General features: G+C 39.0%; 1 protein-coding gene across 1 annotated transcript in view; it reads right to left on the reverse strand.

The window, feature by feature from the left end:
* The window catches only part of DOCK7 (dedicator of cytokinesis 7), a 149,851-nt gene that overhangs the window by 89,683 nt on the left and 41,453 nt on the right, over positions 1–18,715 (reverse strand). The window contains exons 9-14 of the mRNA XM_063298047.1: positions 17,826–17,975; positions 11,754–11,834; positions 10,132–10,297; positions 8,720–8,862; positions 7,246–7,339; positions 6,977–7,139 (exon numbers count right to left, since the gene is read on the reverse strand). Of these exons, the coding sequence (XP_063154117.1) occupies positions 6,977–7,139; positions 7,246–7,339; positions 8,720–8,862; positions 10,132–10,297; positions 11,754–11,834; positions 17,826–17,975 (797 nt within the window). The remainder of the gene's footprint in view (positions 1–6,976; positions 7,140–7,245; positions 7,340–8,719; positions 8,863–10,131; positions 10,298–11,753; positions 11,835–17,825; positions 17,976–18,715) is intronic.

The raw sequence follows: 18,715 nt of genomic DNA on the forward strand, positions 1-18,715 counted from the left end.
GATAGGAATGGGATCCACTCACTTCTATAGCTGAGATCGAGCAGTCTGTTTTCAAACAGATGTGGAGAAAAAAAACTTGCCACCAGGAATCTTAGTGTTTTAGGCACAGGGAAAGTTTTTTCTCCTTTATTTAGTTTAATGCTTTATTCCAGTTCTATAAAAGAAAATGTGGGCTGCAGTTGAGAACAGGAGTGTGCAACTTTTTTGAAACTGAGAGCCATGGAGGGAATGTGTCTTGTGGAGTTCTTTAACAAAACAAAATAGGAGTGTGAAGTTTAGTGGAGGCTTAACATACCTATTTTCTTCACACACACACACACACACACACTTTTTAAATGAAAGTATTGCATATATGATCTGAGCAAGGATTCCAGAGACTGGGGTTGGCTCTATGTGGAATATGGACCATGGATTTTCCAGCCCTTGTTAAGCAGGAAGCAAAGCAGATGCCTAAAAGCAGAAGTCAGTTGGGAAATTGGCAAGTTCTGTTACTCCCAGATATGCAGCTCTGTTCATAACCTGCCTACATCCCCCCATCCAAGCAAACCTTCCACTGAAATGAATTATACAAAATAAATGAGCCTCATGTTCAAAAAGTTTAGGTGGGACATAAAAGCTGATCCAATATCATTGGAACTGCACAGCATTGCCAAGTGCACCCCTTTGTTTATATTTTCCATATACGGAAGCCTTCTCTAGCCTTGTGTTCCCCTTCTGCGGTGTCTATATGTATTAGGTCTATGTATTGACTAAGTTGACTAGTTGGGAATCCTGGAATTATTGTTCTGACACCCCTGACATTCACCCTTTGAGAAAAATGTGATGTCCTAAGTATAAGACATCACTCTGGTGGCATAACTATCTGTAATGATGGGAAACTAATCTCTAGCAAGGGGGAGGCAATATGTCTATGTTACATTGTCTGCCACATGAAAATCTTTCACTGTGTTCCCCATGTCCCTCCTCACTTTCACAGCAATACAAATTTCTTTTGTGATAATAGCTTCTTAAAATTGGCTTCGACTAAGAATATTTTCACATCCATAACCTCAAGTAGTTGTTATTTCAAAATAGTAGACTATAAATGATTTAGATCACAACATAGATCACTACATTATGATACAGAATGCTTAACTTGCTTTATGGATATTTTTTGTTGATTGTTTTGTAAACTGCCATGACTTTGTAAGTGATTTGGTGGTACACAAGTGGAGTGAATGAAGGAATGAATAAACAGGCTTGTTGCTAAAATAAAAAAAGTATACATTCAAAACTTCCTCCCAAATATGAGGATAAATGAAGTCCCTGTCTCAAACAAACAAGTCCAACTATACATTTGGAAGTATACAAAATTTGAATCTGAGTATCATGCTTATGACACTAAAATAGAATATTTTGATGCCATCAGCTGTATACTCCTATAAATATAGGTATAACCTTATCAATATATCTAATTCTCAAATAATTCATATTAACAACAGTATTAAGCATTTAGATTTAGGCCTGTGACAAATTAATTTAGGAAATAGTTCTGGAAGAAATTGTCTCATGACATCAAGCAAATAAAGCCAACTACTGGTGCTTTTGATGAACAAATCAAATAAACTACAATGTATTTTGAAAATAATGATTTATAAAACCATGAAAATTACTTGTTAAAGTGGAAAAACAACCTTAGATTTACATCATCAATTTTTTTAATCAGTAGACCTTCAGATGGATAAAAACAGTACACCCCTATCTAAATACTTTTTTTCTAATATATGCCAACAACATCTAAATGTGCACATTATTGAAAGAAAAACTATGTTAATGGACAATGCATAAAGCATATACATATACATTTCATGCATGTAATTCAAATCTGCACAAAAGTGCCTTTTGAGTATGCATCTTTTTTAGACTGAGTTATTAAAGTTATACTCGGGCAATTACATTATAAGTTTGTGTATTATCTAATTAAAATTCTGTACCCATTTGAATCATTTTAATAGTTCAATAAAAAGACTGTAGAGCTATATTTTACTTGTACCATCTTTCAATTTACAGTAATAAGCAGCTTTGGTGGCAATTATATCACAGTGTAATGCTAAAACATTAGATGTATAATAAAGTATTTTAAAAGCCAACATTAAATGCCCATACACTGCAGAATCGTACATTAAAATTAAGTAGCACTGTTTTAAAGTTTAGAAATCAGTGCTTTTAAATCAAGCAAGTATGTTTTAGAAGATATGCATTCTCATTCAAAAGTTGTGGTCTAAAATATTATTTACTGGGGAACATTATCTGGAGAATGGCTATGTATATTCAATATTATCACTAGCCCACCCCCAGTTAATGAAAGCAGATGACCACCTGATCCTGGTAGACAGTAACAGAGAGAGAAATTATGCTGTACTATCTGGCTACCTATTTGCTTACCTGTATATGGAAATTGTTTCTTGTAGAATCAGTCTTTGTGTGCTCCTGACAATCAGCACCTACCCTTGGACTGCATCAGCTTCTGGTCCCAGAGCATAGAAGAGAGGGGTTGCTACTGAGAGCAGGTATAGCCTCTCCAACCTAAAAGTTCTGCTTTTCAAAACATCTATTATCCATCATTGAATGAAAATTCTAATCTGGCATGTATCAGAAAGATCTGGCTTATGGAAGAGAGAAGAGTTCATCTGTCTCAGTTATGTCTGTTGGATTACTTTATAGTACAGCAAGAGAGAATTGCAGGGTAGCAAAGTTGAATGACCATAGTCTACAGGAATTCCAAGAGAATGCCAATTTTGAGTGCATGCTGTTTGATGTTATAACCTTATCTCAAGATCTCTCCTAAGAAGGGGAGAGGACTGTGAAAAGAGATCACAAAAAGATATCACTTTGCTATCAGGCCTCACTATGACTCTCAGCCAAAAGTCAGTCCTGTTTTCCTACCCTGGACTTAGTAAACTCTGACTCAGACCAATAACTGCCTCCACCCAGGATCCATGAATGCCAACATCTGAAGAGAGAACATGAAAATAGTGCTGCAAGAGTGCTCAGCTATGCTCAGAGATGGCTCCAGAATTATTCAGGAGTATGCTGTAGTAAGTCAGACCTGATTAGGGCCATCTGTGCTGGGGTGGAGTCTGCTGGTATTTAGGGAGCAGCCTGAGGTTAATAAAGTCAGTGAAACAATGCTGGTCCTTAAAGGCCTCTATGAATTCCCATTCTTAAATTCTTAGCTGTGAAAGACTTATCTTGGAACTGATACAGACTGGCTGCTCCTTTGGACACTGGGTTCTCATGAAGCATGAAATTTTGAATGAATTTATGACTTCAAGATAAACCTGACAGATTTATTACAACATTAGCTCAGATCACCATTGCCATACATTACCAGAATGTGGTATTTTGGTGGCCAGTAGAGTGAAGGAATACTGTTAGTATAGCATCCCCCCATTGCCTCACCGTCTCTTTCTTGAACTAACAGGGTGATTCTGGCAACAGCCCTGGATTACCCTAGGATGCTAATGTTTCAAACCAAGTTAATGGGTGACTGAAAAACAACAGACCCCTCTAAAACTCAGAAAATGGAGAATGGAATAGATCTTCTCTTCTATCCCCATCTCTAATTCCCCATAACATTCTTGACAGCTAGGTTATTAAGAAAACTTTATTAACTGATGCCATTTCTATGACTACTGCTCCTTGCACTGCTACTGCCTGCTCTATCTCTAGTACTTAAGACCGGCAAATCTGGGCGGCAAAAACTTGGATGGTCACTAGATGGCAGCAAAGAGTTAAGAGTTTTCTGTATCCCTCTACGCTATCTAGGTTGGCTGGAGGTAGGGAAGACCTATTAAGAGACTGTGCAAGCACAAACAGCAATGAACATGGTGAGGGTTTGCCACACTGCTGCTCACACAAAGGGAGCCCCTCACACTGTTCTTGCTGCTGGCAAGCTGCGATGGACTCCTGAAAATAGGTATGTTTTCTTCGTTTGGGAGAGTTTGCCTCATATATGAGTCACCTTCCACAAACCAGAACATCTGGTCACCCTAAGCACACTCCATCAAGAATTGCATCTGGACTCTACTCTTTACCCTTAGGAAATCTATGAAAACCCCTGTCATTTTCCAGGCTTTTAACTGTGAAATTATTTATCCATTTTAGTACTATTTTTAATAAGTGTTTTATGTTCTATGTTCTTTTTCAAAAAAATGTTAGTATCCTTGATTACATGCCAAAGTAGAAAGGTAGAATATTACATGAAAAATAATAAAAATACCAACACAAAGCAATTCTGCCCAAAAGTACTAAATGCAGATTCTGGAAATATCAGAGAAAACCCTCATTTCCCTACACATTAATCTGCTTCCCATACATTAGTTTGTTTACTGTGGCTCTCTTGAGTAAACACATGTTATTACCATGCAACAATCTAGAAGAATAAAGGAGAAGGAAGTTTTAATCTGAAATTAAATTAATACATGAAGAAGCTGGTGGTTTATTCCTTCTCTTTGAAAGGTGACACATCATTCAGTTGTAAACCATACCCTCAGTAGAAAAAAAAATCTAGCATAAAGTTTTCATGGCTTTATTATAGATATATTATTCGGTACCATTCTGTCCTTGCTAGGACTTTTACTTGCATTGATTTATTACACACTACCTAATGGTTGGTTGACTGCAACTATTATCCCTCTTCCCTAATCCCTAAAATATATATAGTTGTAAGAGATAAAATTACCTCCCAAACCCTCTTCCCGATATGGCATTGAAGATGATTAAATTTCCCCTTCAGAAATTAGAAATTTGGCTTGCTCCCTCCAAGAACTGTCAAGTTTTAGAGAAGGTTGTTCCACAAGGTTCCATATCAAAATGCTTCTTGAAGAAACATTGTATTTTTGCTAATTTGTGTATTACCATTTGTAGTAGTTAAGGCACTAGGCTAGAGAGAGAGCCTGTAGTGGTGAAGGCACCAGGCTAGAAACCAGGAGACTGTGTGCTCTAATCCTGTCTTAGGACAAAGACAGCTGGGCGACCTTGGGCCAGTCCCTCTCTCTCAGCCCCAGAAAGAAAATAATATAGAGTTTTATAGTAGTTATAGCAAACCTCTTCCAAATGGCAAACCACTTCTGAAAAACCTTGCCATCAAAATTGCAGGGACTTGTCCAGGAAGTCGCCAGGAGTCAACACTGACTCAAAGGCACAAAAAAAATAAAAAAATAAAAAATCAGGAAGTGGCTTCTGAGTAAGATTATAACGTAAATGAGAACATCACAAGTTTAATTTTGACATCCTATTCTAGGCACATGATACTGTTCTTGCCTTACTTGAAAGGGCACTCTGAAAATGGAACTAATAATGCACAAATACGATTGGCCAATGGGTCAACAAATTCCGATAAACTAGAAAATCCAGTAGGAAAACTATTGTATTCTGGCCCCAATTTTAAAAGAAAGGTTGACATTTGGAGAGTATCATTTGATAAATAACAAAGGAGTTGGCGTTTTGCTGTGGGAGCAAAGCTAAGAAAGCTCTTCTATTTCCTGAAAACAGATACGAGAAACAGCTGTTAGCTGAGACTGCAGGAAGCTGTGCTAGAAAGTAGTGACAAAGCACCCAGCAGTCAATCACCACACCAGCGGATCCCAACACCATATATTTGCAAAATAACGCTTCCTTTCCTTGTGTAAATAATCCCGTTGTCAGCACTGTATACTATTAACTGATCTCTAATTGTGGTGTCAGTTTCATAATATAGCATCAGGCTCCATAACTACTATAAATCTCTATATTATTTTCAGTGGAAAAGAATAGAAGCATAACCACAGCTATCAAAGCTGGCTGTGAACACCCGGATGACCAATAGATGACAGCAAAGCATTTATTTATTATATCTCTTTGTTGCCATCTAGAGGTTGTCTGGCTTTTTCCAGTCCCAGTAACCCTAGCATACCATATATACTCACATATAAACCCATCCCCAGATAAGTTGACCCTCAAATGGGTTGTATGTTTTCATTTTCACAATTGGCTTATCCGTGGGTAATCCATGGATTATCTATTTTTCATGGTATTTTGGTTAAAGATTCGAGGGTCAGCTCATCCGCAGATTGGCCTATACACAAATATATATGGGATATATGGGTACTTTAATTGAACCTGTGTATTTTGAGAAAACATGATTCTATTTAATTCAGAATATTAACTGAATTGAATTATTTGCATCTATCATATCATCACCAAATCTCTTATGCATATGTAAACATTTTAAATGGTTGCATCTTAGTGATAAGCAGACATTTATATTTGGCATAATGTCACAACTTGATAAAATGAAAATGCAATCCATTCTTGAATTGGTATCATGAACGAGAGGAGCACACCGTTTCTCCCACTATTGTATTTCCTCCGTCCAGATCTTAGTGGAGCAGCACAGTAAATTACGTATCAGTCCTAGCACCCTTTCTATAACCAAGGCATGGTATAATTTAAATGTTCCGTTCCATCTACAAATATTCCCCTAGAAGAGGTAAGATGTTTTGTTCTGACCTATTGGTGATATTATACAGCTAAAGAATAGGTAGAATTCAAACAAAACAAGATTAATTCCTCCTTGGATTATATCTAGGACTTTAAAGACTAAAGAGGAAATATTCTTTTCTACTCAACTTGTAACTATTCTAATTATGTGAATACAAAAAATAACAATTATGCTGATAATTAGCCTGTCGTAAGTGATCTTCTCAATATACGCCAAACTGAAAACCAGTGACTCAAACTGGCTTCAATAGGATTCAAAAGCAACAGCATAAGGTGTTACCCATTTCAGGTTCATTGAGGAACTTAAAAACTCTCATCCATATCTCTGTTGCCTAAGCAATTGGCCAATTACTGAAAAAGTAATTTGTTTTAATATGTTCATCAAGCCACTATGTCTGCATGAAGACAAATTCCAAAACCTGAACGTGCTAAAATTATTTTTTTTCCTTCTTACCTGTAAGTTGTATTTGGAATATAAACATCTCTTGCAGGAAATTCCAGGATCTCTCTTGTCGGTCGAACTCTGCTATCCGGGTAAAGTTTTATTTGCAACAGCTCTGGAGTTAGACAATAATGTGGGTTCTCTGGGGCTGGAGAAATATCGATCTTCAATTGAGCTATGTAACAAGAAATTATAGTATAACCAAACTTGAAAATAGCCATTTGCCTAGGAAACAAAAATTGATCTTCAGTATGTTTTTCAGCAGTGATAGTTATATATACCTGTGATAGGCCTTAGGCGCCTTAGAACAGAAGAGGGCCTCTTCATATCCGCAAGGAATTTGTACAGATCTTCATCGCTCAAGCGGTCACCTTCCTATGGTTGATGATAAATAAAGGGATGGACTCATTTGCAGCCATGTGAAAACTCTCTGCTTGTATTCCATGTTGTCCTCCTCTATATTCCATCTCTTCAAAGTACTGCCATTATAATAAAGTAACCACCCAAATGGCATGTTTGTGATATATATCTGTCTAAATAGCTCTTCCTTCATATTAGCTATGATATTTTCATAAAGAGACCCTATTCTTTTTCTTTTCTTTGCACTGTAAGGCCTATAAAAAAGATCAGATGGATTTCAGGCCAAAGGAAGCACTAATGTTTTCTGCATTCTTTCAAAAGTGAGGACGAGCTGTATGGCAGTCCATCTTCTACTGGACTAATCAGTGCAATTCCTTTTAACTCAGTAATTGTATCTATTTCATGACATTCTTGGAGCTACTGATCTTAGAAAAGCATTAGTAGTAGCCACATTAAAATACGGAACACTTTCCCACCTAATGTTGCAATAATCGAACTATGTCACAGAACGATGTCAGAGAATTCAGTGTAAAAGGGTGCTTAAACCTGCTGCATGATGCCCATGACACACAATCTCTCCCATTTGAATTCACATATATCACGGTAAGAATACCAAGTTTGGTGTTACATGTTCTCTTGCACTGACTCCACACATGAATTGGGTAATGGGTTAGAAGCAGGCTGAGAGGATGCACCAAACTTCTTGCCCCTCAAAATTATGTGGCTTCCCATGATTCCATCAGAGAAGTATGTCTGCAGGAGAAAGTATACAACCACAGACTGCTAGTTAAATTGAACTGCTATACAAAAGGAGTTCCAATTTGCATAGGAAGCTTACACAGGTAGAAATCATACAGCTCCAATACATGAATGCGTGAGAGCCAGTTTGGTGTAGCGGTGAAGGCACTAGGCTAAAAACCAAGAGACTGTGAGTTCTAATCCTGCCTTAAGCACAAGGCAGCTGGGTTACCTTGGGCCAGTCACACTCCCTCAGCTTCAGGAAGAAGGCAATGGCAAGCCATTTCTGAAAATCTTGCCAAGAAAACTGCAGGGACTTGTCCAGGCAGTCACCAGGAGTCAACATTGACTCAATGGCATCAACAAAAAAACACAAAAAAACACAAATACATTGGACTTCTCCAAGCCATGATCAAGACCTGCCAACATGTTCCATTCTATTTTTACAGTCTATAATCTTTGTTAAGGAAGATATGGAAGTGATGCTATTTATCAAATATATCACTAAAATAAAGCTTATATGTGGATATGGTTTAAGTTCTTGCAAGTCCTAGTGGAAGCCTAACTAGTTAGAGTCACACATTATAAGCTAAAAATAATAACAATAACAACAACTAGCTGTAGCAAATGTTATTATGATCAAGAATGGCGTAATACCTGTTTAAAGAAGTTTGTCACTGTGAGGGTAGCTGGTCTAAAGTTAGTCAGGTTGCAGGCCTCATCCCCACTAGTTGTTCTTTCTAGTGAACGCCTGCCAACGATACTAGAATTTCTTCTTTCTGACCAAGATCCTTTGCGTTCTTCAGAAAAGAAAGCAAGAAAAATAAAACCTCAGAAAGAAAAATTAACTACAATTACTTTTGGAAGACTAGCTGTATGAACTTTGGGAAAAGCAAGATAGGATAGGCAGTTATGCTAACACAGTTTTACTCCTGAGGCATCAAAAATGCACCAAGCAGCTGATTATCTTTATTTCCTTCACAACAACCACACCCAGTTGGCTTGTGCTTATATGGCAATTTATGTCTGCATTCTTCAAAAAATGAAGTTGGTCATTCTGGAGGAGGCTGAACAGTAAATTAATGCCATTTTCATTGAAATTCATGGCCAGCCAAATACATACTTATGCAAATTAATTGCTACTCTGCATGTGTGTGTGTGTGAGAAAAAGAGAGAGAACCATTCTCTCACACACACACAAAGCAGTCTTACATTGAAAAAGCATGAGTGTATATACACACACATACAGTGACATTCATGGGGAGGGGGAAAAAGTCAAGATGGTGGTTGTGGCAGTGCAACTGAAGCCCCATCCCTTTGTACCTGCTGAACAAAAGAGGAGGGCCTTTGAGTGCCCTGCTGCAATCACCATCTGGCCTTTTTTTTGACCCCACCCCCTGCAGATGCAAAGCAAAATAAGGAAAAAAGTGTGAAGGGAAAGGAAAAAAAAATGAGGAAAGAGGGAACAAATGGAACAAAATTGGATGAAGATGAGGGAAGGAGCCAGTGGAAAAGAAAACAGGTGAGAGAAACCCTGTTTAGGCATTACAAAAAGGGTTAAAATTCACCAGACATTTAAACCCTCTAGGCCAGTGTTTCTCAACCTTGGAAACTTTAAGATGTGTGGACTTCAACTCCCAAAATTCCCCATGCTGGCTGGGAGCTGAAATCCACACATCTTAAAGTTCCCAAGGTCGAGAAACACTGCTCTAGGCTAATCTAGCTTTTCAGCAGCAAAATCTGCAGTCATTTGCATCTCTAGCCCATTTGCTTGCTTTCAACAGCATATTCTATTATAAGATGTGAGACATACCCCATCACCCCCTTCATTCATATATTAGTATTGAGGGTGGGTGGAGAACCTGCTTCTATTGGAAAATATATACTATATGTGAATTTATTTACTTACCCTAGTAATGAAATGCTTTTTTTTTAAGTGATGGATTGTACATAATTGAAAGCAAATATTGTGGCTAGTAAGGACATAGTTTTAAAAAGCAAGCAATTTAATAAGTTGGCCCTTTCTTAAGACTTATTTTCAATTTCTCATACTATGTTTAGATATCTACCTCCAGTGGCAATTTCTACATCTGTAGAATCTCTTTCTAAACTTCCAGCACTGCTGACTATATTCATTAAATGAATAGCAGTCCACGCAAAAGGCATGCGATATTTGCCGAGCCTTTGGCAAAATTGTTCCGATTGGCTTTTCAGTTTTTCTAGCTTTTCCTTGTTCTGCACAAACAAAAACAAAGAAACAAAGCCATTCACAAAATTGAAACATTTCTAAAATATTAATATTTCTCTGCTAATTATAACAGTTCAGCCCATGTTCAAAAGCTGAAACTTCCCATATTTCTAAGCAGAAAACAATACTTTTTTCATACACTGTAGGAACAAAAAGTAATTTTTTATTGAAGCATTTGATTGTAATTACCTTCCTTGCATGAATTAAAGATTTTTCCTACTATTCTGCTAAGTAATGCAATGAAGCTTTAAAAGTGGTTTAAATATGCATGGTAGAATGAAAGGACTTTCCTCTAGCTGAACGTAAAAATCACAGAACATGCAATTAAGTCAGTAATAGAACCTGAGAGAATTCCCAACATACATCTCTAAATGATTATAAGCTACATTACAGCTATGAGGGAAATATCTGTTCTTACCAAACAAAAGGGGACTGCTGCAAAAAGAGCTATTACTTATTTAGAATTATTTCTAGATTGATGCCAAGACCTTAAAAATGTTAACAATATCTTATTTTTATTTTAAAATAGAGGCATTTGCATTTTCAGTTCTGAATACAGGAGTGTGTAAAATTAAACATTTGTCAATTCACAGTTACTTTTTACATTTAAAGTGATGAATTGGATATAATGAGGAACTGGTAACTGGACTTTTTCTCAGTTTCAGAATACAAAAGAATACATGTGCGCAACTTATCTTGATCTAATAAATGCTTATTTATTAGATGGAGTTAATTACTTCTCAGTCAATGTAGTCGTTCAGTTCATATACGATGTTACACAGAAACATGGTTTCATGGTACCTCAGCAAACTTTATGAATGTCCATTTCTACCTTGCCTGCTCTTTAGTGTAAATCCAGGTTTGAACTGGTAAACGGCTGGACTTGTTGCCAGAGTAGAATTTCAAACCATTACCTTGGTAGCTTTCCATTCATTACAGCACATAATTCTGTTTGGAAGGCAAGCGCTAAGGGGCACAGTAAACCACAGATTTTCATAAAAGAGGAAGAACAGGAAGGTGTGATGCAAGGAGGCAAGGCAGGAGTGAGGGCACAAGATTTGGCTTAGTCACATAGTGGCAAATACAATTTAGCAATACGTCCAAGTCATCCCAAGAACTTACCCAAGGCCACTCAGAAAATTGCTTATGAGAAGTTATACTCAGTGGGGTTCAATAGCAGAATGGGATATACACAATTTTTAGCAATTTTAGCATCTCCAAAAGGCTAAAAGACAAGCAGAGTGGGAATTGCCACAAATGGCTTCACTTTACATTATTTGTCCGTTTCTAGGGATTCTACGGACAATCCCTAGAAACAATCCATGATTTGGATCCCCATGCAAACTCTTGTCTGTTAATTGCCCCACACTGTTTAATGAATGCAACTGTCTAAATGCAGGGCACAACCTACTTTTGGGTGACAAAGAATTAAAAATTGCTTACCTTTGCAGCATCTGCTTCTTTCAAAATCATATATGGCTCAGCACATTCCCCAATATCTCCTTGCTGTAATACCTTTTCCAACTACCCAAAGGGAAGGAAGCAGAAAGAAGTATAGTATGAGATATGAGACACATGTAACATATACAAATTACATGACTGAATGAAGTTGAACTTCCCATTCAGCTACCCAACCCTACAGCTAGGAAGACAGGTTCTTTCTTTGTGCAGTAGCTACATAAGCTACAGCCATAAAGGTGAAAAGCAGGTGTGGTCACATCTGTTCAAACGAGGGCATGTCAATCTCTATCTCAGTTGCCAATGTGAGATTCATAATTAAGAGAACGAGAAGGTCCTGCTTGAAGTCCCATCTTTTTAGATTTGCTTGGTAGGGACCCAAGGCTATTCCATCAACTATGGCAACTCTCTGAAATTCCCTACTTGGAAAGCAGCCTAATTATACAGCGATTTTCTCTTTTGTTCATCTGGCAGGGCTTATTTACTTGGGCTGCTGGAACACTTTAATAAGAATGCAAGGCTATCTAATTAGAATGGTCACAGAGCACTTACAATGTAGAAAAAACACATACTGGTTTTGGTGTTTAAAAAAAGAAGGAAAATTGTCTATCCTGAACTCCACATGATTCATCCTGAAAAAAATATAAATTGTGGATGAAGCAAGCAATAGAGTGGAGGGGGGGGAGGGAAGCAGGACAAAATCAGCATTTAAGAAACACCTGTGCATTTATAATCAGCAGGCACACTTCCTGCTGGGTATGAAAATACGCACGGGAAACCATGTGAGCCCAGAGTCGTTTGTAGAGATGGGCAGTAAAGAAATGCAAGAGCGGGGGCGGGGGGGAGGATAAATGTGCAATTTCAGATGCTAGAACGGGGTCAGGACAATGACCTCTGCCATCACTTATAGTCCTGAGAAAGGGGAAGGAATTGAACTCTGCAAAACTTCTTTCACTTCTTGATAATGCACATGCAATGCGGCAGGGCTGATGCTGGAAACTATCTGCCAGTCAACAATGTACATAAATCAAGATCCAAAGTAATATAGCAAAGTTGTGAATGGAGGTGTTAGAATTGTTAAAATTACTCTTCTCACGTTATCAGACTTGATTTTAAGTCCAGTTATACTGTAAAGTGGCATAACACTAACAAGGAGGGGGGAAATAAGTAATATCATGATGGAAGCCTCCACTGTCACATACCAAAAGCATTTTTTCTGGCTTATTTAATTTGCTCATGTCCTTTGCTTTTTTTTTTTTTTTTTGGTGCTTTCTAGTCAATTTTTTGACTCCTGGTGACTGCCTGGACTAGTCCCTGCAGTTTTCTTGGTAAGGTTTTTTGGGAGTGGTTTGCCATTGCCTCCTTCCTAGGGCTGAGAGGGAGTGACTGGCCCAAAGTCACCCAGCTGGCTTCATGCCCAAGGCAAGACTAGAACTCAGGGTCTCCCGGTTGCTAGCCTGATGCCTTAGCTACTACACCACACTGGCTCTCTTTGCCTTCTTAGGGACCAAAAACCTAGGGCCATTTTCAGTAAATGACTTCTAGCTAGGCTTATCTCATTGGATTTACAAGCATGAATGCATAAGCTCAAGCTCTTTTACACACTGGTCTCAGTTGCATGGAGTTAATCTTTTGTTCCTCTCATCTTGTAAAAATCAACTACTGTGGATATATGCAGATTCTGGCTTCAGAAAATATGTAATGAGACATGAGGAAAATATAAGAAGCAAATCTCCTCTTTATGCTGCTGTCAATGAGCCTTCCCTCTGCTTGGGTCATTTGGGACACTAAAATATGAGTCTCAATCTAAATGTGTTTCCCTGGGCATCTGAAAGCCCTTTCCCAGGAATGCTATGGCATTGTGACTCTCCAAAATGACTCTCACTGTTTGGTTGCCTGGGTCCTTTCAAAAGTCTCTTAGGATTACAGCACAGCAAAGCAACCATTGTGAATGCTAGAGTCATTGTGTTTGTCTGGACAGATTTTACAGAGTGTTTCAGAATACTAAAAAGTCAACTCCTCAAGATGCCTTTCTTGATTTCCACTGTGGAAGGACTGAATCCAGGCAGCTTAAGAAAGCAGCAGGGGTATGTAAGACATGGAGATGCCAGCTGCAATTCAGTTTTAATAAAATTATTTTTATGCTACTTTGTTGTTGTTTATTCATTTAGTCACTTCTGACTCTTCATGACTTCATGGACCAGCCCACGCCAGAGCTTCCTGTCGGTCAACACCCCCAGCTCCCCCAGGGACAAGTCCATCACCTCTAGAATATGATCCATCCACCTTGCCCTTGGTCGGCCCCTCTTCCTTTTGCCCTCCACTCTTCCTAGCATCAGCACCTTCTCCAGGGTGTCCTGTCTTCTCATTATGTGGCCAAAGTATTTCAGTTTGGCTTTTAATATCATTCCCTCAAGTGAGCAGTCTGGCTTTATTTCCTGGAGGATGGACTGGTTTGATCTTCTTGCAGTCCAAGGCACTCTCAGAATTTTCCTCCAACACCACAGTTCCAAAGCATCGATCTTCCTTCTCTCAGCCTTCCTTATGGTCCAGCTCTCGCAGCCATATGTTACTACGGGGAACATCATTGCTTTAACTATGTGGACCTTTGTTGTCAGTGTGATGTCTCTGCTCTTAACTATTTTATCGAGATTGGTCATTGCTCTTCTCTCAAGTATTAAGTGTCTTCTGATTTCCTGACTGCAGTCAGCATCTGCAGTAATCTTCGCACCTAGAAATACAAAGTCTTTCACTGCTTCTACATTTTCTCCCTCTATTTGCCAGTTCTCAATCAAGCTGGTTGCCATAATCTTGGTTTTTTTGAGGTTTAGCTGCAAGCCAGCTTTTGCACTTTCTTCTTTCACCTTCATCATAAGGCTCCTCAGTTCCTCTTCGCTTTCAGCATCAAAGTGGTGTCATCTGCATATCTGAGATTGTTAATGTTTCTTCCAGCGATTTTAACTCCAGCCTTGGATTCCTCAAGCCCAGCATGTCGCATGATGTGTTCTGCGTACAAGTTGAATAGGTAGGGTGAGAGTATACAGCCCTGCCTACTCCTTTCCCAATCTTAAACCAGTCCGTTGTTCCATGGTCTGTGCTTACTGTTGCTACGTGGTCGTTATACAGATTCTTCAGGAGGCAGACAAGATGACTTGGTATCCCCATACCACGAAGAACTTGCCACAATTTGTTATGGTTCACACAGTCAAAGCCTTTAGAATAGTCAATAAAACAGAAATAGATGTTTTTCTGAAACTCCCTGGCTTTTTCCATTATCCAGCGGATATTGGCAATTTGGTCCCTAGTTCCTCTGCCTTTTCTAAACCCTTGTACATCTGGCAATTCTCGCTCCATAAATTGCTGAAGTCTACCTTGCAGGATCTTGAGCATTGCCTTACTGGCATGTGAAATGAGTGCCACTGTTCGATAGTTTGAACATTCTTTAGTGTTCCCCTTTTTTGGTATGGGGGTATAAGTTGATTTTTTCCAATCTGATGGCCATTCTTGTGTTTTCCAAATTTGCTGGCATATAGCATGCATTACCTTGACAGCATCATCTTGCAAGATTTTGAACAGTTCAGCTGGGATGCCGTCGTCTCCTGCTGCCTTGTTTTTAGCAATGCTTCTTAAGGCCCATTCAACCTCACTCTTCAGGATGTCTGGCTCTAGCTCACTGACCACACCGTCAAAGCTATCCCCGATATTGTTATCCTTCCTATACAGGTCTTTCGTATATTCTTGCCACCTTTTCTTGATCTCTTCCTCTTCTGTTAGGTCCTTGCCATCTTTGTTTTTGATCATACACATTTTTGCCTGGAATTTACCTCCAATGTTTCTAATTTTCTGGAAGAGGTCTCTTGTCCTTCCTATTCTATTGTCTTCTTCCACTTCTGCGCATTGCTTGTTTAAAAATAATTCCTTATCTCTTCTGGCTAACCTCTGGAATTTTGCATTTGATTGGCCATATCTCCCCCTATCACTGTTGCCTTTTGCTTTCCTTCTTTCTTGGGTTACTTCTAGTGTCTCAGCAGACAGCCATTTTGCCTTCTTGGTTTTCTCTTTCTTTGGGATGTATTTTGTTGCCGCCTCCTGAACAATGTTGCGAACTTCTGTCCAGAGTTCTTCCAGGACCCTATCTACGAAGTCCAGTCCCTTAAATCGATTCTTCACTTCCACTGCATATTCCTTAGGAATATTAGTGAGCTCATATCTAGCTGATCTGTGGGTCTTCCCTAATCTCTTTAGTCTGATCCTAAATTGTGCAAGAAGAAGTTCATGATCTGAACTACAGTCAGCTCCAGGTCTTGTTTTTACCGACTGTATAGATGTCCGCCACCTTTGGCTGCAAAGGATGTAGTCAATCTGATTTCGGTGTTGTCCATCTGGGGAAGTCCATGTTTAAAGCCGTCTCTTAGGTTGTCGGAAGAGAGTGTTTGTTATGCAGAGTGAGTTGTCTTGGCAAAATTCTATCAGCCTATGTCCTGCTTCGTTTTGTTCTCCCAGGCCATGCTTACCTGTAATTCCAGGTGTCATTTGACTGCCCACCTTAGCATTCCAGTCTCCCGTGATGAAAATAACATCTCTTTTAGGCATGTTGTCCAGTAGGTGCTGCAGATCCTCATAGAACTGCTCTACTTCAGCTTCTTCAGCATCTGTGGTTGGGGCGTATATTGCGATCACTGTGATGTTAGATGGCTTGCCCTGAATTCGAATTGAGATCATTCTGTCGTTTTTTGGATTCTATCCAAGCACTGCTTTAGCCACTTGACTATTAATTATGAAGGCTACTCCATTTCGTCTGTGGTCCTCTTGTCCACAGTAGTAGATCTGGTGGTCATTTGATGTGAAGTGGCCCATTCCAGTCCATTTCAGTTCACTGACGCTCAGAACGTCTATCTTTAATCTTGACATCTCACCAATAACCACATCCAATTTGCCCTGGCTCATAGATCTTACATTCCAGGTTCCAATGGTGTGTTGATCCTTAGAATATCGGATTCGCCGTTCACCACCAGCACCGTCAGCTGCTAGCCGTCCTTTCGGCTTTGAGCTAGCTGCGTCATCACGTCTGGGGCTAGTTGAACACATCCTCTGTTCCTCCCCAGTAGCATTTTGACCATCTTCTGACCTGGGGGTCTCATCTTCCAATGGTATACCGACATATCTCTGGTTGTACTGATCCATTTAGTTTTCACGGCAAGAATACTGGGGTGGGTTGCCATTACCTTCCCCAGGGATCGCATTTAGTCTGACCTCTCTGTCATGGTCTTTTCATATTGGTTGGCCTTCACGGTTTAGCTCATGGCATCATTGAGGTGCTCAAGCTCCAGCACCACGACAAGGTAACGATCCTTTGCTGATGACTAGATGACCTGATTTCTTTCTTATAAGCAGAAAAAACTGTAGTATATTATGGTTCTTCAGTGCTATGATGTAAGAAAATGTCAGAGTTTCTCTGAATTCTTACCAAGTTCCAACATTTGTCACTGTATCATGAATGGGTACACAAAATTTATCATGATTTGTTGTCCTGTTTTATGTTATGTATTTTTTTTTATCTGTTCAATCGTGTTTGATTCTCAGAGACTGCCTGGACAAGTCATTGCAGTTTTCTTGGCAAGATTTTCGGAAGTGGTTTGCCATTGCTTCCTTCCTAGAGCTAAGAGAAAGTGACTGGCCCAAGGTCACCCAGCTGGCTTTGTGCCTAAGGCAGGACTAGAACTCAGGGTCTCCTGGTTTCTAGCCCAGTGCCTTAACCACCACACTGGCTCTCAATGTTATGCATAGGTATGCATTTATGTAGTGCATAGTCTGTTTGGCTTTGCTGTTTCTCTTACAGATAGTTTCTGCAACTGCTTCTTGTATATTTCTCCCTAAGTATACATAGGGAGATGATTACCTAGGAATAATACTCAGGTCTTATGCAATCATATATTCCATCAGACTTTTAAATGACTTTATTCTCTAATTTTTAAATACTGTTATATTAGATTCTATATTCCCAACATTTATTATGACATAAAATATTTTCTTTTTTAACAAGAGGAAAAATCTTACCTTTATTACCAGAAAGACATCTTGAGAAGGGTATGTAATAGAAAAGATGGCTGAACGAGCCAAAGTGGTTATGGCCGCAGGTGGAACATGAGGTCGCAACATGCCTTTCATTTGTTCAGTGTTTAAATCAAAGTAAAAGTTCTCTGAAATCTAAAATAAGATGCTGGCTAGTTGCAGGTTGTTACGACAGATAGAAATACAGACAGACCAACAGACATATTTCTTCACTAAATACAAAATTTTAAAATATCCGGGCAGTTAATAATGTAGCTACTCTTATAACTGTCAGAGATGGCAGTAACTCAAGATACTTTTGTATAGATGAAGGCTAATATAGTGCCAATGCCTCATTTACAAAGCCCTCTAGGAAAGTACCATTTTTACGGCACTTCTTCCCCACCCCACAATCTCCATATGCAAATTAGGGAGATAAAAGCAGATTAGTGAAGAACACTAATCTTTATTTTGAAACATGGTTTGGTATTATTGTTGCAGAAAACCAAAATCCTGAAATCAGCTGTGAGCATTAAAAATATGCAAACCAGAACTACGCCTTTTCACTTTTTAAGGAAAAGCAAAGGGTGAAGCAGCAGTCTCAAAATATGCTGAATTCAGCAGCACAGGAACATTTTGGGCCCTTAATTTGCATCAGGTACAAGGGTGAGCCTTGTGTGCACATCTGCTAGTATGCCTATAAACAGCTGCAGACATATGTACCTCTCACATACTCCTTTCCCACACAGTCCATATATACACAGAGGTAGACATAACCCCATCCTAGCGTGCCACAGACCTACCTATATACTTGCAGGAGCCCATTCATACAAACACACATACAAATGCAGGCATGCAGACACACAACCTTCCCTTCCCCGCTTTACACACAGTAA

This window comes from Candoia aspera, chromosome 3 (genome assembly GCF_035149785.1).
Source record: "Candoia aspera isolate rCanAsp1 chromosome 3, rCanAsp1.hap2, whole genome shotgun sequence".
NCBI classification, from domain to species: Eukaryota; Metazoa; Chordata; class Lepidosauria; order Squamata; family Boidae; genus Candoia; species Candoia aspera.